The 23,314-nt window shown below is 42.0% G+C and overlaps 1 protein-coding gene across 1 annotated transcript in view; it reads right to left on the bottom strand.

The window, feature by feature from the left end:
- Positions 1-8,245, bottom strand: part of SLC25A36 (solute carrier family 25 member 36) — a 29,784-nt gene extending 21,539 nt beyond the window's left edge. The window contains exon 1 of the mRNA XM_032193156.1: positions 8,148-8,245. Within this exon, the coding sequence (XP_032049047.1) occupies positions 8,148-8,188 (41 nt within the window). The 5' untranslated portion in view covers positions 8,189-8,245. The remainder of the gene's footprint in view (positions 1-8,147) is intronic.
- Positions 8,246-23,314: the final 15,069 nt, after the last annotated feature.

The raw sequence follows: 23,314 nt of genomic DNA, 5'->3' as shown, positions 1-23,314 counted from the left end.
GACAAAAAGAGTTTCTGAAGTAGTGAAGGTGCACAGTCTTCATCACATGCTGTTCAAATCACTTCGGGAAACTAGCTCAGCATCTCCAATGTTTAACTTCCTGTGGTAAATTTTAACTTCTTTTGAATGTTCAGCATGCTCCCAACCACAACAGAGGTGCCAAAAATCCTTAAGGGTAGAACAGATTTATGCACCACACACACAGGGAAGCTGCTAAAAACTGTAACGTGGCAATTTTATACCACTGAAATTAACAAACTCCCTTCGTATTTTTGGACGTGGTACCACAACAGCAATGATTGTGAGTGCTTCCCAACTCCTGCCCCGTACAGCAAGGCACACTTGGTTCCAAGAACAGCTCCCTGTAGGGCTCAATCTGGGAAGCCAGAAGTCTGACGCTTGTTTCTGTAAGAAGGCCACAGGAAGCTGTGCGTGCCTTACGCTACCAGCGGCGTTATTCCCAGTCTGCTCAAGGAGAGCACAGCCAGGGACACGCTGCCTTTTAGCAGCTTTCTTCAGAGGGCTTCTCTGGTGCTTGTTCACAGGCTAATTAATAATTACCCACACTCCTGTTTAACTACGACCACATCAGCCTCTGAGGGAAAAATATCAAATCCACAAATTTTGATTCCAAAGATAACCCCAAATTCTTGGACTTCACTGTTAATGAAAATAAATGCTACCCTTGAACCTTTTCCCATGTTCTCTTGACTTTGCCAAATACACTTCTTAAAATTACGACCTAGACATGGTATGCACTCATTGGTTTTCTGTTTTGTTTTTTAAACAACAGATTTATATTAGGGTGTTCATTTGTTACAACTCAGTCTGAAATCCACTAACAACCACAGAAATATACTTTGCACTGAACTCAAAGGGCTCAGTATTCACTCCTCTGAAGGAGTAAGAAGAGCTGGTGTATGACCCTGACAAGCACTGAGAATAAGATAACTATCAGCTAGCTTGTTGAAACAAACTTTTAAATGCTGCAAGATTTGTTCATCAGTATTTTTTAAACAACGTCTTCCTAAATGCAAAGGAGAGTTCAGTACAAATTAGCAGGAATAGCTGGGACTAAAGAACTCCTGCAGGCTTTCATGGAAAAGGAGCTTTCAGAGTCTGTCAAGTACAGCTCTTTTCTGCTGCAAACACCAGAAATGGCAGTTGTTAGTACAGTGTCACATCCTAAAAGGCTGATGTTTGTATGAATTGAACTGATAGTACCAAGCAACTGCTAAGAATTGTTTGATGCTGTTCTCTTAATGGTCTGTTTGAATTAGCAACCTAGAGAGAGCCTACTTCTAGAACATGAAGGCATCTTGTCCCACCCCTAACTCCAACATTACACTGAAGTTTGCCCTCTTTCAAGGTCTGAGGAAAGAAATTAAGTTTGTGAGTCTGAAGAAGTGCAGTCTCACGGGTAGATGGAGGTCAGGTCCTGGCATGCTGTCCAGTAACAGACCGACACAGCTTTCAGAGTAGTATCTTTAAAGCATCACTGAACAAGCATTTTGCTTGCCTGCTCTCCTAATATTCAGCTACAAATAAATTTTTAAAACAGGAGTTGTAGGAATACACAGAGTACGGGAGCAAAATATTTTAGCCAGTGTTGCAAGCAGTAGAAACCCCTGACACGTTTGGGTTGATGACATGCAATACCATGTGAGAGCCACTGGCAGGCCAGCCCTCGGTACAGCCTGACAGAGCTTTTATAGTCTCAAGTGTGTCTTCAAGACTGAGCAAGTCACTGCTCTTCCTGCGATTCCACAGCAGCCAGTGCTGCCTGGCAATGTGAGTGTGCAGGCAACACAGGCAGCCGGCTTCAGGGTTTGTTTCCTTTCTTGCAACCCCTCTGCTTCTGATCCCCCGGAGCCTGCTGCCACTAAGATCTTTCCGCATTTGATTTCAGGCAGGTTACATGAGGACTTGTTTTCAAGCGAAAGCACGTGGTAGGGTTTATATTTGTGTGATGATAAATACTACGGAAGGGGAAAGAAACGAGCAGGAGAAAACTCGGCCCCCATTCAGCAACGGGGCCTGGAATTTGGAGCCTTTAATGCCTCTGGCTCCAGCTACTCCGCACTGGAAAATTTTTCCGAAGTTGAAGATTAACACTGAGCTTGCAAGCTGCACGCTCCCCTGCAGCACACCCAAGCCACCCCGAAGGCTGGCTGACTGCAGCAGCTCTTGTCAGGCGCTCCCTGCAGCTGCGTTACGAGCAGGCCCCCAGCAATGGATTATGAGACTGGTAGGGAAGAGGGCAGACATGCAGCTACTCCATGCTTGCTCTTCTCAAGCCTGCCTTCTGAAGCATTGCTCCGTGACAAGGAGCCATTTACCCCCAGGGAAGAGGAGCAGCTGACCACCTGCTTTCTTGGGAGAGCTGGGCACTCGCTGCCTGCCCCGATTGCTGCCGTTCACATCATGATTTCCAGTGATCAGCACTCTGGGCACTGCTTCTTACCGAGGGGTTGGCTTTCTTTCTTTAAACAAGATAAAATGTCTCAGATGAACTTGTCAGTAGTGCTAGGCTGGATTATAATTCTCTTCCCTCCCCATTTTCAAGATCTCAAATGGCAACTTCCAAATGAAGAAAGCGGAGAAGTTCTGTGAAGAACTGCGTGGATCCATGTCATTCACATGTCTTTGCAAAGTCCCGAATCTCCACTCCTGGCAAAATGTGATACCTCACTTCCCCAGCCCTCAAAAACCCTCATGCAACAGAGACGGCACCTGAAGTCTAAGAAGTAGAAGAACCCCCCCCTCCCCCCCCCACAACACCGAGGAACCAGCCTTGCTTAGTAGTACCAAGATCCAAGTTAGAACTGATCCACTAAGTGCAAGGATAATCCGGGAACCACACCGACTTACATAGCTGACTTGAATTTTAAGGTAAATACTGCAAGGCTTGGCAAAATAATCTGTTCATGAGAAACCTCAGTGAGCAGCCTGTAGATAAACAAAGAGAGACAACTCAGTAACTATGTGACCCGTAAAAATAAGCAACTGTTGAGGAACATGCCAGGTGTTCTGCCACCAGCAGTATTTTACTTAAAAATATGTTTCAAGCCTTGCTTATTTGACATACTAATGGAAGTACTGTGAAAGACACAGCTATTTCTTTGTGCTCCTCACCCTGGCATGCCGGGCACCTCCAGCTCCAGCTTAGGAGTGCTCTATAAATTGCCAGCAGATCATCACTATTGCTCCTGCTGCCCTCCTCCCAGGATCAAATCTAGGTTTTTTGCTTGGTTGGTTCAGGCTTTTTTTTTTTTTTTTTTTTGTTATTTGTAGTTTAACACAATTTAGGGAGTAGCACAGTTCAGAAAAACATTTCCCAAAAATTAGAAAATAGTGACATTTATTTCTCTTCTGATTACCACACGTGGGATTTTGTAAACTACTCCAGAAATCTGTTACCTAACAATACCAGAGCTTCAGCATCTCCAGTGCTGGGCCCTACTAACTGTGACTTGTAAAAACAGTTACAAATATGTAACTTTTTTTCTTCAAGATTAGCTGAGTTTCACCAGAGAAAGTGGGTAAGCAACTATTCTCCTGCTGACGGAGCACAAACTGCAAGTGGAAAGGGCAGAGCGTGAGGTGTCCCTGCCCAAAGGTGGCCAGTCGGCAAGTGAGAGTCACCTGAAGTTCTGCACTGTGCTGCAACACAGGGCACAGTGCTAACTCCTGAAGCAAGGCAAGGCACTTTGCTAACGTGTAAGCCAGGACACAGACCCAGCCCTTAATCCCAAAGCTTCCAAACTGGAAAAAAAAAAAATCATTTTGTAAAAACTGATTTCTAATGAATGTCATGAAAGACCCTAGTTATCTTACCTATCCCAAACTTGACTTTTGTCTCTAATCAGTGTTTACTACAAGCCTTTGTGAGCTTTGCCAAGTGCTTATAAGAAAGCTGACTTTTATCAGAAACACCTGATTGTATAAGGGCATGATAATCTCCCTGTAGGTACTAATTAACTTAAAGTAAATCCACAAAAAACAACAACAACAACACCACAACAAAAAAACACATGGGGAAAAAAAGAAGATTAAAAGACCATTACTAACCCAGACAAGTCAGAAAATTAAATATTCAGCTTGAACCGCACAAAACAGCACAAGAGCCGATGCACTCAGCAAAACAGGTAGACAAATAGCTACCAAACAAACTCAAAACAGATTTACAGCAAAACCAAGAACAGTTGTCTCTACTTGCTATCTCTTGGACAGAAGAATTTCGGAAGACTGCAACACAAGCCTAATCCAGAGAGCACCCATGGAAAAAAAAAAAAGCGCATTTGATTCCAAATGTGTATTTAGAAGACCATCACCTCACCTGATTAATGTATTTGGACATATTTTGGCTTTACGCTCTGCTAGCACTTCAGCACAGATCCCCAGAACAAGTCAACCCCTTGTCCCAGATCAACCTCTCTTACTGTGACGATATGCACGGAAAGAAATACGCATATGCTCCATAAGCTAATCCTGCCCAGCATTCAAATCAAGGGATTTATTTCCAGGGACAGCTGGACAAGAAAACCTTTTGGTGTTTCAGGCTGGGAGTACCTGCTTAGGAGTCGCTGCCCTCATGCAGCATTGTGGGCTGCAGTCTGCTGCTACGCGTGGACACCCCTGCAGTGAAAGCAGGGACAGCTCTGGTGTGGATGAGGGTCTCAGCATTACAGCCACTGGACTGTCTGCAAACGCTCCCAAGAGGATTAATATTCCCAGTAGCGCTGGTACAGCTGACCTATAATTGTAACTAGCACTGTTTAAGAACCACCAGCTTCTCTTCCTTTAGGTAATTGCTTATTTTACACAAGCCCAGGATGAGGCTGCATAGCACTTACCTTAGATTCACCTTTCACTGTATTTGGCACTGCGGCCTCAAAGACTCGGAGATAACCCTCGACCCCGTTATCTTGGGTCTACATTCATTCATGTACTTTACCTGCTGCTTCTCTTTCCTCTGTGAAAGAGTTCCCTGCAAATACTGACTGACAAGATAAACAGTGAGAAAACTGATCTCAAAAAGCCGTCAGGAAAACACCGAGCCACTTGCAAGCAGAACACTTTCTGATCTCTTTACCACCTACCACAAATTCAGGTCCCCAGACTGCCAGCAAGTTCACAGACCCGTCTTACAGCATGAGAGTAACAGGCGGGCACATCGACAGGTAAGTTGCAGGTCTGAATATCAAACCTACAGTATCCCTCTGTTGAGAAGGAATTTAAGGCCTTTGGGAAATGAAACTTTCAGAACCAGCAAGAATGCATCTCACTAATCTGGAAGTTCCAGGGGTTTCCGATTATTATACTGCTACACTTGTACATTACGTATCTTTCTCATTAATACACTGGCTAGGAGTACCAGCAGCCCACAGCGCCCTTGTTCACAGATTATACTTTTTGCTGAAGTTTTAAAAAATAACAATTTTAATTTAACTTCCTTAAACTAAGAAATATTAATCAAACCTGTTTCTAATTAACAATGTAAAAATGAAATCCCCCTGATGTGCTGACATACAAAAACATACAAGTGAAAATTGGAAAAAATAATATGAGGGGAACAAGCATCGCTGCTTTCCATTATCCAAAACAAACACTAACGCCGACAGCATAGCTTCAATTAGGACCTAGGACAAATAAATACTTACAACGTGACATTTGTATCAAGTAAAACAGCTTGACAGCTGAAAACATCACTCAACTAGAAGGAAATATGAGAAACATTAGCTTCACAATTCTTCAGATATAGCTATTTTCATGCAATTTGGTCATATCACGGAGCAAAAGCCAAGCTACTCAATGCTTCAAGAAAGAATTGCCTTTTTTTTCCCCCCCTGCAGTAGAGTACCTAAACACAAAATTAACCTAAAGTTGAGGCAGAAAGGCACTAACCTCCTCCTATGCCTCATAACAGGAAGAACTAGTTCTCAAAGACATTCAGGGTTATGCCAGGAATGTATTTTAAGGAAGGAGGGAGTCCAGGTGCTTGGTAACTCAATTACAGGTCAAGTCCCTATTTTCTGACAGGCAGTTAGAAAGGCAAAAAAACACCACCAATCACCATCCTACACTCTAAGTTATTAACTAATATCTTCCTAACTGAAATAAAGAAAAATCCAGGAGTCTTTCACATGTATAGTATCTATCTTTCTAAAGAATTCTAACTATCTTAAGTGGATTATTTGAATTTTGACTATTTTAACCACTACAGGGATTCTGCAATAAAAGCACCTGAGTTTACACGGCCAACGCATTGTCTACAGTGACAACAGTGGTTATCTGACTACCAAATGGAAAAACAGACAACATAAATACAATCAACAGCTTGACTCCTGAAAAGGGTGAGTTCGGAGCGATGCAACCGAGTACCTCAGCGGAAAGTTGAGCTTCCCATGAAATATGATTTTGTGTCAGGATCCAACATTACAGGCATCCCAGCTATGGCCCCACAAGGATGAGATACGATTAGCAGATGGAGCTGGGTGGTAGCTACACAGTTTGTGGAAAGAGATCCTGACAAATAAGTTCATTGGGATAAAATATGAGCTAAGTAAGTGGCTGCAAATGTGTCACAGCATGAAACTGAACTCCAGGTCCACTGCTTATCCGTTCTGGAAGGCTCCCTGCAATCACTGTACAGTTAGAAGGAGTGCACGATGGTGGTTTTGCAAACAGCCTAGAAAACTATGTTTAAATGTCCTAAGACATGTCCTAAAGTTAGTGCATGGAACTAATTGCTTACAAATTGTAGCAGTTACAACTGCCTTTTTTGGAACATGTTAGTAAAAGGCTGTAACACTTTTTCTTTTATTAACATGGAATTCTTATTTTTCCAACTTATTTCCAACAAGAGTGATGTTCTTCCCATGCTATGTATTTTCTGCTTCTGAATGGGACTGCTGTTATGCTTACACGTACACCTTCAGAGAATCTATTTAAAGTCAAGAAAGTCTAAGATGTGCATTGGGTGGGGACTGCATGTGAAAATAGTACTTTGTTGATGTATTGGCTGATGCATGAACCAGTCCAGCAAAATCACTTAGAAGAGCTTCCTTTTCTAAAGAAATAAAGAAGCACCATTTCAACTCATTGATGGTGCTAGACGTCATATGCCCACCATTCCAAAATAAGTACTGAATTAGTTATTTTTAACACAGGATTAGTATTTCTGTTACACAATACCAGCCACATTTACAACTGACATGCAGTTACGAGGCAGAGAAAGGTGAGATTCTCAAAAAAAAAAAAACTAACAGAGTAAAATTACTTTTAAGAAATCAAATCAGGTAGAAATTGGTGAGCAATTTTCTTCCGCTCCTGTACCCCTGCCCAGTACTGCTAAAATGGTCAACCAAACCTGTTGGGTGGGGATACGGATACAGAAAGATATAGAAAAAGAGGGAGGAGAGATTATTAGAAATACAATGTCAACTTCCACATGAACCGGTAATAGCCCAGAAGTACTGCAGTTTGACAGCTGATGTTGAATTGTCACGAAGCAAGCTAGGCAGCTACCAAAAAATCCTAGAATGGCCCCACCTACGTCGCTAAAACAGCAATGTCATCACTTAGAGCTTCAGTAATGAAAACGGGAATTAAAGACTTAACGTAGATGTTACAGCAAGGGTCAGCAGATTAAGACATCGGTGCTGGCTGCATGCAACCTCCCCTGCAGCCCGAAGGGAAGCAGAGCTTCCTTCCTTTTCAGGTCCCCCCGAGGACTGACAAGGGCTCCAGCAGATCGATCCGCAGCCCCCCACGGCAGCAGAGGCGCCTGGCGGTGACCCCGCACAGCTCCCCCCCTGCCCAGCACGGCCAGACCACGCCGCCAGCTTGGCCGGGCTCCGCTCACAGCAGGCGCGGGGCCGCTCCCGGTCACCCCGCCCGCTGCAGACGGGGGCGGAAGCTGCACCGCGCCCCCCTCCCCGCTCCGTGCCCCCGAGCAGGCCGCGCACCCGCAGCCGGGCCCTCAGCGTGCGGCCTCCCCTCGGGGCACCCCAACCGCGGGGTGCCGGCCCCCGCACCGCACCGGGCGGGCCTGGGGGCGCTGCCCCCGCTCCCCACCGCCTCACGGGCTCCGTTACCCCCCCTCAGCCCCCGCCCGGGCCCCGAGGTCCCCCCGCGCCCCGCACCCGCCGGCGAAGAGGTGCACCAGGGTGTCCCGCTGGCTCATCCTCGGCAACGGCCGCTTCCGGCCCGCGCCCGCCGCTGCGCCGCTTCCGGCGCGGACGGGGACGGGGCTGGGGACGGGGCTGGGGACGGGGCGGGGCCCGGCCGCTGGCTCCGCCCCCTCCCGGGCCGATACGGCGCGGAGAGGGGGTGGAGGTAAACAGAAGCGGCTATTGGCTGGGGGGTGACGTCACCGCCGCGCTCCGCACTATATAAGCGGGGCCGTGGCGGGTGCTCTGCCATAATGCCGCCCGGCTTCTGTCAGTTACGGCTCGGAGTCCCCGTGTTTGTGGTGCCCCAGTCCTGGGTGAACGCCCCGCTCCCTCACAGCGCCCTCGGCCCCTGCCCCTTGTTTTTTTGTGTTGCAGGCTCGGCTGCTGGGGGCTCCCCGGTGTTGCATCCTTGGGGTTTTTCCGTGTGGGGCGTTGTGAGTCATCAGCGCGGTTCCGCGCCGCTGTTCCTCAAGAGCAGGCGTTACGTTGTACGAAATCAAAAATGGTGCCCCACGGGGAAGGTGTTAGCGTGGCACATAAAGTTGGCTGAGTCAATGCTCTCAGAGCCCGAGCACCTTCAAGCAGATAAATGGCAACCTACAATCGTCATGAATGCAGTGCTATCTGAAGAATTAACATCAAGGTCTTCCTAAGTATGAGGATTGTATTACTGTTTTGTAGAAATGCAATTTTTTTTTTAGCTCAAAAAAAGCAAAAGTGCACTCTAAAGCAGCGATTTCTTAACCTAAAAATTCATCAGAAGGTGAACTGAGGTGAAAGAAACTGATAAGCTAGAAATGCAATCTGGAGGTTTGCAAGAGGAGGAGGTGGGGTGGAAAAAAGGCTGGAGGGATGTGTGAGATGGGGAGGTGCCGAGGCAGGGGGACGTGGTTAATGGTGAACTGAGACAAGCGGGGTGGTGATTTCAGTCAGCATTTTGCATTGGTATCCCCCACGCAGCATGTTGTTGAAGCTAGTGAACCAACGAGTGAGACTTGAAATAGTTCATTAAAAACAAATTATTCCAAAATAGCAGCACACACTTTACTAACCTGTAGTATACATATGTGAGATGTATTAAACTTATTCAAAAATCCATCAATTTGTCTACCTGAACTTGAGCAAAGTTTTTGAATTGGTCGCTCACCACATTCTTCTCTCCAAATTGGAGAGGTATGGATTTGAGGGATGCACTGTTAGGTGGATAAAGAATTGATTGGCTGGTCGCAGCCAAAGGGTTGTGGTCAATGGCTCTATGTCTGGGTGGAGGCCAGTCACAAGTGGTGTCCCTCAGGGGTCGGTCTTGGGATCTGTGCTCTTCAACACCTTTATCAATGACATAGGTTATAGGATTATAGGAATCAAGTGCATCCTCAGCAAGTTTGCAGCTGACACCAAGCTGAGCGGTGCAGTCGGTACAATAGAGGAAAGGGATGCCATCCAGAGGGACCTGGACAGGCTGGAGAAGTGGGCCCATGAGAACCTAATGAGGTTCAACAAGGCCAGCTGCAAGAAACTTGAGAGCAGCCCTGCAGAGAAGGACCTGGGGGTCCTGATGGACGAGAACCTGGACATGAGCCAGCAGTGCGAGCTTGAAGCCCAGAAGGCCAACTCTGTCCTGGGCTGCATCAAAAAAGGGATGGCCAGCAGGGAGAGGGAGGTGATTGTCCCTCTCTGCTCTGCTCTTGTGAGACCCCACCTGGTACACTGTGTGCAGGCTTGGGGCCCCCAGCACAAGAAGGCTGTGGAGCTCTTGGAATGGGTCCAGAGGAGGGCCACTAAGATGATCAGAGGGCTGGAGCACCTCTCCTACGCAGAAAGGTTGAGGGAACTGAGCTTGTTTAGCTTAGAGAAGAGAAGGCTCCGGGGAGACCTCATTGTGGCCTTCCAGTACTTGAAGGTAGCATATAAACAGGAGGGGGAATGCCTGTTTATGTGTGTTGATAGTGACAGGATGAGGGGAATGGTTTTAAACTGAGACAGAGGAGATTTAGATTAGATATTAGGAGAAAAGTTTTCACTCAGAAGGTGGTGAGGCATTGGAACTGGTTGCCCAGAGAAGTTGTGGATGTCCCATCCCTGGAGGCATTGAAGGCCAGGCTGGATGCAGCTCTGGGCAGCCTGCTCACGTTGGCAACCCTACCCAGAGCAGGTGGGTTGGAACTAGACGATCTTTAAGGGCCTTTTCAACCCAGGCCATTCTATGAAAAAGTGAGAAAGGATCATATGCAGCTTGGCGAAAGACATCGCACAGGCAAATATTTGGCTTAATTAGAAGAGTTAATCTAAGAGTACTTGAAAACTCTACAAGTGAATTTATTAAATGGTGCATGGAAAATGAAGGGTCTTATGCCAAATAGTTGGAAGCCACAAGTCCATTTTTTTCCAATTCCCTCTGTAGCTTAAGAGGGAACAGAAGATGAGTTTTCTGTAGACCATACAATGCCTTCCAGTGAGCACATGTCAGTAAACAAGCAAGTTCAATATGAGAAGAGTTTGACAAAGACTCTGCTTTATTCCATCTTTGTGGGTGAACTCCTCACCTGGGAGCTATTAACTTCATCTTGCACTTATGGTTTACCCTGTGACAATTGAAAAGCTGTAAATTGATTTTTCTGAATGTTTATTGAATAGTAAGTATAAGTACACCTATCAAAACATTTGATATTCATTATTAGATGCTTTCAAAGTGTTTTTAAGTCTATCTTTTTATAGAAACTTAATGATATTCCACTGACACATTAAAAAGACCCAATCTGAAATATTTTCAATTTTTAATAATAGTCTGAAGCACTCTGATTCCAAATGTTGTTGCAGCATTTCCTGTGGGCTGTCTTTAATATTACTCTTTATTCTCTTCTACTTGCCAGGCTGAGTTTTCTGGTAGTACTACATCTCCAGTGACTGATGGATGTGAGTTCTTACAGTGCATTTCCCCTTTCATCCCAGCAGGGAGAGGCAAGTGTCAACTCGAATTGCCACATAGGATCACTTTTGAGAGCCCCATTACACAAATAAAATCATTCAAATCTCCTATCCCACTTTTAAAAGATGTTATTTGGGTCTTGTAAGATTCTATTTTTTTCATTTTTATTTTTTTTTCAAAATCTGAGTAACTCTCCTATTGTTGTCTCTCTTGTTCTTATTTCTTGATTCTCCAGAAATTAAAAGCATTCTGTTGGGCTTCAGACTTACTTTTCCTATCTGCTGGGCGTAACTCAAGCATGTGATAGGACTCAACAGAGTTTCAGTGGGAAAAACACATGTCAAAATTTAAGACCATGTTTCTACATTTCCTAGCTCTGATATATGTATATTTTTTTTCAATTTGCCTTCCATATACCATGTTCTTCACTTTTCCTCCTGGTGTCTTAAATTTCATTGATGGCTTTTTGTGGTAAAAGAGTAATAAAAAAATTCCTGATAACACCTACTTTTTCCTGCTTGTGACAGCCTAAGGTGCGATAATATATATATATTTTTTTTCCACTCTATGGAATTTCTGCTGCTGACTTTCAATTGGGTTTCTAAAAATTGCATTTGCCTTTCTATTCTGAACTACTTTGTTGGACTCTTGCTCTTATGGCTCATATTATGACTCCCTATTTCTCTAATATTTTTATGACCACATTACACAAGTTGAAAATGTACCGGCAATAAAGAACACATGAAGACAGAACTGCAGACAGGAGATACAGGTTTAGTGTAGATACGGCTTTGCCTTTCAGTATTCTTTAAACAAGCACTTGCTATCTTTTGCCAGTGACAAGTTAGCCCTCATAAAACAATATAATACAATTTCCCTGTGAAATATTTGTACTAAATAACCTATTAAAAATATTTTACGTGCTTATGTGCTCTGTTAGGTATATTATTCCATCTCCTGACCACACAATATATTTTCTCACTTCAAAAAATGTGAAAACAAGGTATATTCAGTTGGAAATCTTGATTCTGAAGTTTTAATCATTTTTTTTTTCTTTACATGAAATTCTCCTGCTGTTGGGATAAAATTATTTACTGATACCAGATTAATGATTTGTATCCATTACATGCTGATGTGGGGAGAGGGAACCTTGTATCCCTCTCTCTAATGTTTTAAAAGACATTAAAAGTAGGAGGAATCCTTTAGTTTCTGACAAATTCTTTAAATTGGTGCTAAAGAAAAAGCAAACAAAAAAACAAAACAAAACAAAAAAAACTACATGTTGGTGGGTGCAGAACTAAGTTTGAAGGGCAGAAGGCAGCTGACCCATGACTCTGGCTTGCGGAATCTCTTCCCTGCCTGTGATCTGGAGGTAGAGGCCCACTGTACACTTAAGGGCTCATGAAGCACAAAGTTTGTTATCAACCTGCTGGGTAGTGAGATGGAAGAAACTCATTTCTCTGTGACCAAGGCAGTCTTCACAGGTGTGACCCAAAACGCAGCAAGAGCTGTTGTTATGGTATGCTCTATTTATTCTTTATTTATTCTCAGGAAGTACCGTTTCCTAATATTTTATTCCTCTAATTTTTAGTTTCAGTGAGTCATGGTAGTATTTCTGGGCCCAACGTTATTCTCCGTTTGCCATAACACAGCAGGCATATCCCAAAGGTATGTGCCAGCACCTCACTTAGCGATCTGTTTCCTCCAACTATTCTTTAGATCAGCTAGTCAAAGCAAAATGCATGTATCAGTGAGAACTACGATGGGCTAGAAATATTACATTCAAGTCTCATTTTGCTACACTGTGGGCTTGTTGCACAACCTTTGTGTAGCTTAGGAGCTAGTTTCCAATGGATCCTTCGGCTGATGGGGTCCCTTCATGCTTGCATATTAACAGCTGTCAATTCCCGGTGTCAATTCCCAATTAAACCAATTAGCAGGTAAAGAACTGCAAAGCACATAGTAAAGATTACAGGATAAACTAACTACAGGCACAAGATGGAAGAAACGAAATGTGTCCAGGTATTTTCTATTGAGGTCTTTTGAGCAGTATGTTTGTTTTTTTTGTTTGTTTGTTTGTTTTTTTAATCATCTTCTATAAAGGCTCTATCAGTTTTGTATCAGAACAAATTAAGCAGCTCCTTGGTGGAGGAAGGGTCTAGCCTAAACTAAGTGTAAACTTTGAGTGTGTAAGTCCTAGATCAAAGAGAAGAGGGAGATGTGGGAGACAGTTTAACAGGTTTGTATAGGGTGGCAGATACTGTAGGCTGTCCTGTGTGGTGAAATGCTAAACAGCAGGCATCACTTAGAGACGAGCTAGGGAACTGGTGGGAGGAATGGTGGGAGGTGAGTAAGGTTAAAGGTAGCTGATACTGTAGGGTCAGCTGCCTCAGATGAGGTCTTGTTACAAGCCCCAGGAAGTGGGATATGGCCCTAGGACTTAGCAGCAGCAATATGTAAGTGGGGTGTTACTCCAGGGGGGAAAACAGTGAGTTGCTCTCACGAGCATGCTGGAAAGGAGATTTTAAATTACAACTTCTGTGCTTTGGAAAAGGAGTAGTATGTGACTTCAGTGTCCTAGTTTCTTTTGTTTTCTATAAAGTGCATTTTCTTAAAGTCATTTGATTCAGCATTTGGGAGGAGATGGCGTACAGCTCATTGAACAGCCAGCATTTATTTCCCTGTATGTCTGCCTGAGAAATGAGTGTTAATGACACTGAAGAATTGAACTGCTTGTTACTACTAACGAAGATCTGACAGAAGGGTTAAATTTAGATGTAAGCCCCTGGGAAGAAAGTGTCTGGGTTTCTTTAATACATACCATATTAGGTAAAGAGAGGATTTGGGGATTTTATTTTATTTTTTTTTAAATACTGTTTTTATTTTTTTTGCTGTTTTGCCTAGCTTGCTTCTATAGGCTGTTTAAAACTGGAGGAGATGACAGTTCTGATTTCATATATACCTTCCTAATGAAGGGAATAACAACATTAGACTTAAACATCAAAATCTTGGGGTTGGCCCATAAATAGCCATTGTTTTCTGGCTTCTGCACGTCAGACTTCTGTGGTAAATACACCATCATAAATGATTGGCTTAGGTTTTTGTGGCTATAAGTTGGGTGTATTTTCATTTGCAGATCTGGAATCATAGCAAGGCCATTACAATTAATGGTTTTTTTTGTTGTTGTTGTTGTTTGTTTGTTTGTTTGTTTTTTTAGCTTGTCAAGTGTAATTATTATGGAAATGAATAAATGAGTATGCTTTTATTGCTCTGTTGATGTGGCACTACTGAATTTGTGTGTAACAGCATAATGCACGATAGTTGGAAGACCCCTATCCTGTCAAAAAGCTGTCCAATTAACTCTGAAAAAATAAGTGCTGTGGTTTTGTTAATATTCTTCTATCAGTCTGGATAAAAATATATGTAACTACATCTCACAAATAGTGAAGCAGAATGAGACAAGTCAGATGTTTAGCTGGAGCCATTGAACAGATCATTGAGAGATCTAGAAGCTGTTTGACCAAAAAAAAAAACAGCAGGGAGACTGTGGCAAACAGGTTTCTCTATGTATTTAGTAGGCTTTTTATTTTCTTGTTCCTTGAGGGAACTGTTTTGTAGCTTACAGAATCTCTTAGGAGATACACAGAAGATCTAGTAGAAGAGAACAGTGGAGAAGGATAGTAAGTAGGGAAAGAAGAAAAGCAGCTTTCTTCTTTTCTTTTGTGTGTGTTTTTTTTTTTTAATAAGATCAGAGGTCAGTAGAGTGGAAGATGAGGACAGTGGTATATGTAACACTGAGGAAGAACAGAAGGCAGGATGGTTTGCAGACAGAAATGAGAATGAAGACAGGGTCAGTCATATCAATAACTGGGGTGCTTGTTAGAAGGAGTAAAAGCCCTACTTGTTGAAAAATTGATTTCAGAGTTGCGAACCCCCATATATTTAATGGAGAGAGGGGAATGTAGTCAATTTCATGGCCTTTTTAAGAACTGCAGAGAACACTTTTCATGACTTAGGCTGTCAGTTTTCAAGAAAGGTGTGTTCAAACTCTATCAGTTGTACAGAATAGCTTCCCAGCTTCCCAGGTTATCTGGAAAACAGATAGCTTATCATATCAGGGAACACTTAAAAGATTTTGTTTAGACTGGGTAGATAAGACAAGTTACGATTGCTGCTTACGATTGCTGCTTACGATTGCTGTCAAGGGAATAAACAACAGAGACCAGGAAAGTAAAACACTAAGCTTAAGGTCAATATTAGCAGAGGGACTGTGAGTAAGTTCAAGTTGAAGAAAAAGTGAGGGGAAAAAAGAAGTGAAAAGTGATTCTGGTGTGATTTTCTACAGTACCTGGAGTCTGGAATGGAATATTGAAGTCCTGAATGCACCCTTACTGTCGGATGGGTGTCTCAAATATGAATCCGTCATGCAGTTCTGTTTCAAGCACTCTCTAAACCCTGGACTTTTGTCCTTAGTTTACTTTGAGAGCTGTGGGTAAACAAAATATCCCATGGATCATAAATGAGTTTGCTGATGTGGAAATCTTAAAGGATTTCAGTAATTTGTTCACTTCTTAATGAAACAGAACCTCTTTGCAATCTTTTCATCAAAAGGCAGAAAGAAGAGTGCCTTACTTAGAAAAGGTGAATGTGTGACTGTGTTGGTTTTGCACAGCTGGAGTAAGCAAAAACACAGAGCTTGAGACTGCTGTCAACTGCAGTTACTGCACCTCAGTGTTGCTTTTGGAAGACAGTGGGAATAAATGAGGGGAGGGATCACAGCAACGCATACTGCTCTGTGGTGTCCTGGCCTTTCAGGTTTAATGTAAGCAGCAGAATTTGGACAATTGAGCAAATCCAGCCATCTTAGATGTCCAGGTGAACTCCAGAAGTACTCTCAGGCCACTAGCAGTTGCCTAGGAAGTCAGCCACGTTGCTGCTCTCACTTGATAAATGTGGCTAAATAATTAATTTCCATCTGGAGGAGATGTTACTTCTCTAGTTTGTCTAAGCCTAGACAAAGAATTTGCTGACTCAGCTGTACATTAGGGAGCTAAGCTTCATTACTGCTAATGAAGCAATTGAGGAAGTATAGAAAGAAAACTTTGCTTTTTTTCAACCAATAATACACGAAATTTTGATACCTAGCAGTATGGTATAGTTCTTGTTTCCTGGATTGTACCCTGGATGTTACACATGTGACAATGCTCAGCCTCCCTTTTGAAATGTAACAGCTATAGCTAAAATGGAAACTGCTGGATAAGCTGCTGCCACGAGTGGAGGATGTCAAGCATTAATATGTTGTTTATCCTAATGAGGCAAATGTTTCCAATTTTTTTTAAATCTATCAAGTCTTTGATTACTTTCAGTAGGCTGTGGAAACTGCTTACTATGTTCCAGATTCTTCTGGAAGTCTCTTCCATTACTTTTAGTTTTTTTTTAATTTAAAAAAAAAAAAAAAAAAAAAAAAGCTGATATTTTCTTAAAGGGCCATAAAAATGATAGTTGACTTCTCCCCCATCCGAAGAACTACCTTTGCCTAGAAAAGGCACTTATAAGAAATGGAGTGCACCTGCCTGCAGTGTAAGTGATGCCAGTTTGAAAGATGGTTAACAATGGGAAAATGGAAACTTTTAAGTTAATGTGCTTAGGTAAGTAAGACTTTGGAGTACTGATTAAGTCAACTTTTGGCAACATCTTAAGAAGACTATGGTGAGCAATTACTGGTAGCTATGTGGCAGGTCATTAAGTCAGACAGATGAAACCTCAACCTGTTGTGGAGTAGTTTCTGTAGTACACACAAGCTCATGAGTGTTCGGAGGTTATATCACAGCCCCAAGTACAGAGCTCCAATAACTCTTCTGTGGGTGCTTGGTTCCTCTCCTGTGCAGCACAATCTCACTTTCTTTAGCCTGTTGTCTAATTAAATGCAATCCAGTTAAATGGGTTATCTTCCCTTAGTTTTTTGAATATACTCTGGAAAATCTTTTGCATGTTTTCTGTAAGCTTAGGCACAATGAACCTCAAGGATTCGTACCATGCTATAAGTTCCTTAACCTTGGTTAAGTCACCACTTGGGTTAGTTTGATCTTATCAGCCCTTTGGAAACCGCGCTGGGTTTTGATGCGATTATGGGTGAGAGCTGATGGAGATAGTTTTGAAAAATTCTTTCTTTGGAAGTTAGGTTGTTAGTAAGTGCTGGGAAGAGCTATGTTTAATTTTTTATCTGATGTAAAATGAGATTTCACTGATAATCTTGATTTTTGTGATGAAACATATGTCTAACAACCCGTGAATGTATAGAAATTCTGTAACCAGTGTGATTGGTGACCTACATTTCAAAACCATTATTTTAACCACACTATAAAATTTTCCATCTCTTTTTAAAAAGACTCTTTTGAATTTCTATCTTTTAAAAAACAAGAATTTCTGACTAACATATTCTTAATTCTTTCCCACAATGTTCTTCCAGTTACATTTGAATCTCAACTTAAGTTTGTCATATGAGCAAAGCAGCAGTCTATTATGTGTTTACAAAGCCAAATCTGTGTGGCTATGCAATTTGCATGTGCTTTAAGTATCTCCAAATGAAAATCACATGTTCTGAAATCCAATTTTGCTGTACTGTACTGACTTTGTTTCCTGTTATCCTTCAAGCTCTGAGTACGGAACAGTAGAAGCTGAATGCGTTGTCTGTTCCTGTGTTTTATCTAGACTAGAGTGCAAGGTTAAAGTTCTGAGATGTCTGTCCACATTTTTACATGAAATGGAGTCTGCTGAAAGGTTTGTGTAACTTGAGACTTATCTCTTGCTTCTGTTAGGGTAGATGCTTTTGAATTATTTTTGATAAGGAACAGTTATTATGAATCAAGCCCTAGTTATTAGCCACCATCTGTCATTGTAAAGAAAAAAAAAAGGATAGCCAGAGCGTAGTAACAGTGTGAGGTAACTGAGAGAGAATGAGAAGAGCCTTTCTATTGCAACTTTTTCTTTGAAGGTGGGAGAGAATGTCAGGGTAAAGACAAAAGCTGTGGAGAATCCAGTATGAGTTTGAGTTTTCAACATTAGGTTCTGGAAGAGGTGGCATGGATCTGCGTATAAGGCATATCTGAGACTAATCATCCCTAGAATGAGATAGCATGTGGGAATACTGCAGTAGTACGTGATACCAAGATTTTAAAAACAGGTACTGCTGCTGTGTTACAATGAAAAGCAGTACTCAAGTACTTGTCTCTTTCTTCTTACAAAACTGAATTCATAGTGTTTAGAAGACAAATTGCTAGCCGTTCTGCAACAGCTGTTTCCAAAGCAATAAGCTAATGGTGAGTTGGATCTAAGTTTGTGGCACCTGCTGCTTCCTTAAGGTAAATGTACTTAATTTAAGAATGTATTCTTCTCAGAGCTTGGTAAGTAACAAGGATTTATCACGTTATGAATATTGACTGCCTCTCATTTAAAAAGAACAACAACAAAAAACAACATAAACAACTAACCTCTAGGTTGTCATCTAACTCCCATGTAGTTATTGGGCTGAAACCCTGCAAAAGAACTATTAATATAAACCTCATAAAGAGCATGTCTGAACCACTTTTTGACATATTTGTGGACAGCAGTTCAGAATATGCTGGGAAGAATTAAAAGCAAGAAAAGGTAGGTGGCATTTACAGGAAACAGCTATTCCATTTTTATACAAGAAACCAATTGCAGTGATGCACTTAAACTGTTTGGGTGGGGGAGGTAGGGGGTGTAAGGTGGGAGGAATCATGAAATCTGAACATATGTTAAGTGTTAGAAGTGAGACTTCCAATTTCATTTATATTTAGTGCAAACAGATGGGATTTTTGTTTCCTAATCCTTTGAGTTGCCTTTCAAAATTTCACCCTAGATTGTGCCCACGACACTTTTTTTTTTTTTTTTTTTTTTTTTTTTTTTCTTCCTGTGGCTAGTTGCATGTTAGGAAGGACTGGATATTCAAGGACATTCTTATAATTTATTCCTTCAGAAATTTCATCGAAGACAAATAAGTTATCTGCTATGCATATGGAACCTAATTCTATAAACAGAATGAAAAAGGGTAGAAAATAATGAAGACTGCTGGATTACTGATGATTGATGAAAATAGACTTGTGTTTCTTTTGAAAGACAGCAAATAGAGGAACTAACAAAGTGTAACTAACAAGTACCTTTTGAAAACCATTCTCTTCTCCATTTTCTGTGTTCTCCTGCTTTTAGTTATTAGTGAGACTTCTGAAAGGAGGACCTGTGTTTTCAAAATCAGATAGCAAATGTAGCCTGAAACTTCCATACATGAATAATTTTCCAGTGCTGCCTTATGCTGATTTCGTTTAAGAGACATGCTATTTTTTTTGTGTGTGTGTGATACCAGAATAGGTTGCTTTGGAAGCTAGTTTTCAATCTCAGTCTAGTTCTGGAAACAAATAATAGCTTAAAACAAGATTGAATTTTTCCCCATTTACATCACTGCTTAGAAGACAGATTTTTTTTTTCTTTTTTTTTTGGCTAAGCAATATGTTGCTTGCATACATTTAGGCAACGCTGTATAATGCCTCAAAGAAGTGTGTACCATGATGGCAACAATAGGCAGTGTAAAAGAAAAAAAGAAAGGTGACCAAGTGACAGGTTTGTTTCACATGATCAGATAAGTATGTCTACCACTGTGATTACAGTTTGAGAACTTCAGTAGTTGGGATTTGGGCTGCAGTCTCAGAGGCTTGACTTAATTGACTTTAATGATCTTTGGCCAGGCACTAAGCATCACAGATTTAGACTACACCAAGCGACTTCTCAAATTCATAGTGAATGTAATCAGTGAAGAGTTCAGTGTTGGCTAATCTTCAGCTGAAATCAATAAATCAACCTAGACAAGGAGAGATTAGCAAAGTCAGAAATGCTTACTGTGATGTTTGCTTTTGTAGTCTTTTTGAGAGCTCAGATAATAGAGACATCAATTAAAAGCAGGATAAATATCAGACGACTTCCAGTGCAACAGCCTTTTCCTTTCTTAATGGGGAGTGTGCGTTTAGCTTTAGAGTCAGCTGCCAAATCACTGGGTATGTTTCTATCCAATATCACAGACGTGGCCAGTGAAAACGTCAGCATTCAAACTTGTTTAATAGAAACCGGAGGGTAGATTTTGAGTGAAAACATCCATGTCCAAACCTTCTTTACAGAAAGCAGGGCTTTTTCAAACTCTATTTTCAGTTTTTGTTCTAATTACCAGGGAGTCATCAACGTTCAGAGTGAAAGTTGGTTGCAATGCATGGATGTGTGTGAAGGAATAATTGCTTGAATAAAACATAGCAATTGTCAAACAGTGTGACAATTCAAGTTCCTTGGCCTCTAAATCAAACTCAAGTATGCTATCACCTAAATATCTGTGCCAACAATGGTAACTTCCGTGGGGTGAAAATACCATATTTATCCACTCTTATTATCCAGGTTGTTTCATGCAAATATCCTTTTCCCCCACCACCTGTAGTTCTGTAGACTTGGTAGATACCATGGTGTCATCCTCCATGTGATGTGTTTTTGCTATGTGGTGTTTTTCGGTTTTGTTTGTTTTTATTCAGGGCAGGGGGATATTTTGTTTTGCACAGCCTTGTTTTATAGGCCCCAAATAATGATGCCTCCAGTAGTCAGGTGCGATCAACGAGGTTGTTGTTAAACAGGTACAGTGTCTGCTGAGTCAGGATGTCTGAGATGGAAGTGGTTTGGCAGTGTTTGTCCACGAAACTAGAAAGTAAGCTGGCTCTTCTGATTCTAGTGGCCTGCGGTCTCGGGCTTGTGCAGCAGAGAGAGGTACGTGGGGGGTTTGATGGGGTTGTGTGTTGCTCTGTAACACGTAAAGTCATTTGGTTATGGCTCAGAACATTTACAGGCAATTGGTCAGAAAAGTGAGCCAAAATACAGCACTGTGGTAGTTGACGGTGATTTTTTTACATTGCTTTTGACACTGCATGATTAGCATGCAGGAGGGTATAGACAGCTGTGAGACAGATGGAGCTGCATATGTTTCCACACCCAAGAGGGAGGCTTGCATACAGAAGTACAATCAGGAATAAGGCTGAGTGAATGATACAAAAGGGCATTCGTACTGAGATGCCTGAACTTGTAGATAAATTCAGTTTGGTATGGGTGATGATGGCTTTTGTGTTAACTTTCTGACTATAATAGTTTCTTGCATTGAAGTCCATAGAACAGTAGAGTGGAGAAGTACTAGGAAGTGATGACAGCAATCCAAATTAAAGACTGTTGTATTCCTTGTGCATCCAGATCTGGGGGTGGCTGGACCTTCCATCTCCCAAAAACCAGTGGCGCCTTGCCACCACTAACTAAAAAGGTCTGGTGAGAAGAGCAATGCCGTGGTCTTCTATTTTCTCTCTTGCTGTACCGCTGAAAATGTCTGCAAAATGAGGTCAGAGATACTGCTATGCTGAGCCTTCAGGACTGGCTGGATGTGAAGATGAGTTGTTTATTTTGGGGGCTACCTTTTCTCCCATAGATCAGTGAGCCAGGGCATGAAAGAGCTCCAGAGGCAGGAAAACAGAACTCCAGCCAGGCACCTGCCTGCTTGCTGTACCCTCATGGAGAGGGACGAAACTTTATTCAAGTGTTTTGATCTCAGGTCAGCAATAACCCTTGGCACTGGTCAAGGCTACATGCAGGCAGATATACCCAACATGTATGAAAGGAGTGCTGCCTTCAGTGTGAGATCAAAAGAAGTTTGAGTAAGGATTCAGATTTTTGTGCTCTGTTATCACTTCCTCCTTTAATCTTTTATTTTGGAGATAACAGGACTTAAAGTCCATGTTTCAGCCTTATTAACAGCCTGTTATGTCAGCATAAAATCAGAACAATGATATAGAGGGCTAAGTTCCCAGAGCGCATGCACTTGAACTGTGGAGAACCGAATGAATGCACCAAAGGTAGCTCGCAGAGAAAGACCTGGACGTTCCTGACAAATCCCCCTTTCCTCTCACAGCCAGTCAAAGGTACCGGACAGCCATTTCTTCCTTTTTTTAATTAAGAAAAATGACCATTGACAGTAAAGTAAGTATGGAGAACTTCAGATAAGTGAGAAGACAGTTAAGGTTACAAAGCCAAATGTTGTCAGTAATCATACATGTGAAGCTTCCATTCCTATGATTTTGGGTAGGACATGAATATCAGCACATGTAGCCTTTTATGGAGTCATTGTTTAAAAAAAATAAACATGGGGGGACAAGTCAGGAAGATGAATTAGGTTATGGTGTCCCAGTTTACTTGTGTGTTCCCTTCCAGCCATAGCTGTACTAGAAACAACAACCCAGGAATGAATATGAGAACAGTTTCTGCTCTGTGATGTTACACTGGGTACTGGATGACTTGGGACGTGTAGAAATCCTGCTTCCTACTATGGTGTTGTCCTAGATAACCAGACTTTTTGTTTCTTTGTTTTTCTGCTGTATCCTGTAAAATGGTTTATTAACAAATTCTGAGGATGAGACCGTACTTAATCGTTCAGTGGGTATCACAAGCACAGCGTTACTGCTACAGTAGATTAACTCACTTGGTTTCTGATCAGAATATGTCAAACACTATTTAAATTACTGAATATTAGATAGGCATTTCACTACAAGTTCTCTAGATACATAAAGTTCTGCCTACTTCAGGAAGAGCAGATAAAAGCTGCTCACCTGAAATATGTGATTTCCTTTATTCTGGTTTGTCACAAGAAAACAGTAGTGGGACTAACATCTGATATTTTGGCACCTCTGTTCTTGGTTTCTACCCTTTGAGCTTCATTTCTGTTACTGCTCTTACCATGACAGCAGGAGCTAGAAGACCTGCCCTTTGTTCCTGCTTGGCCTTCATGGTAGCCGCGCTGAGCTGTCCTCATGGTGGTACCCTGCCCAGAAGGATGGGAAAGGCAGAGGAACTAGAGCTACCAGATGCACAGTAACATCTTCAAAATACCAAACAATATATTTCAGCTTAACTCTGTTGCAATTGATTTGCTCCAATGTCCTGGGAGCTTTTAACTGAGTTTAAGGACATAGCTGAATTCAAGCAACTTGGAGATGTCCAATCAGCAGTCATCTGTGGTATGCTTTGAGTGCTTCAGCAGAAATGCATTCAACAGAGCCATGCTTTGAAGGCCAACTAAGTGATCAAACTTTTTGAATGTCGTGTGAGAATCTAGTTCTATACTTTG

The sequence above is a fragment of the Aythya fuligula genome, chromosome 9 (assembly GCF_009819795.1).
Source record: "Aythya fuligula isolate bAytFul2 chromosome 9, bAytFul2.pri, whole genome shotgun sequence".
Classification (NCBI taxonomy): Eukaryota; Metazoa; Chordata; class Aves; order Anseriformes; family Anatidae; genus Aythya; species Aythya fuligula.
This window is presented reverse-complemented; position numbering and strand designations above follow the sequence as displayed.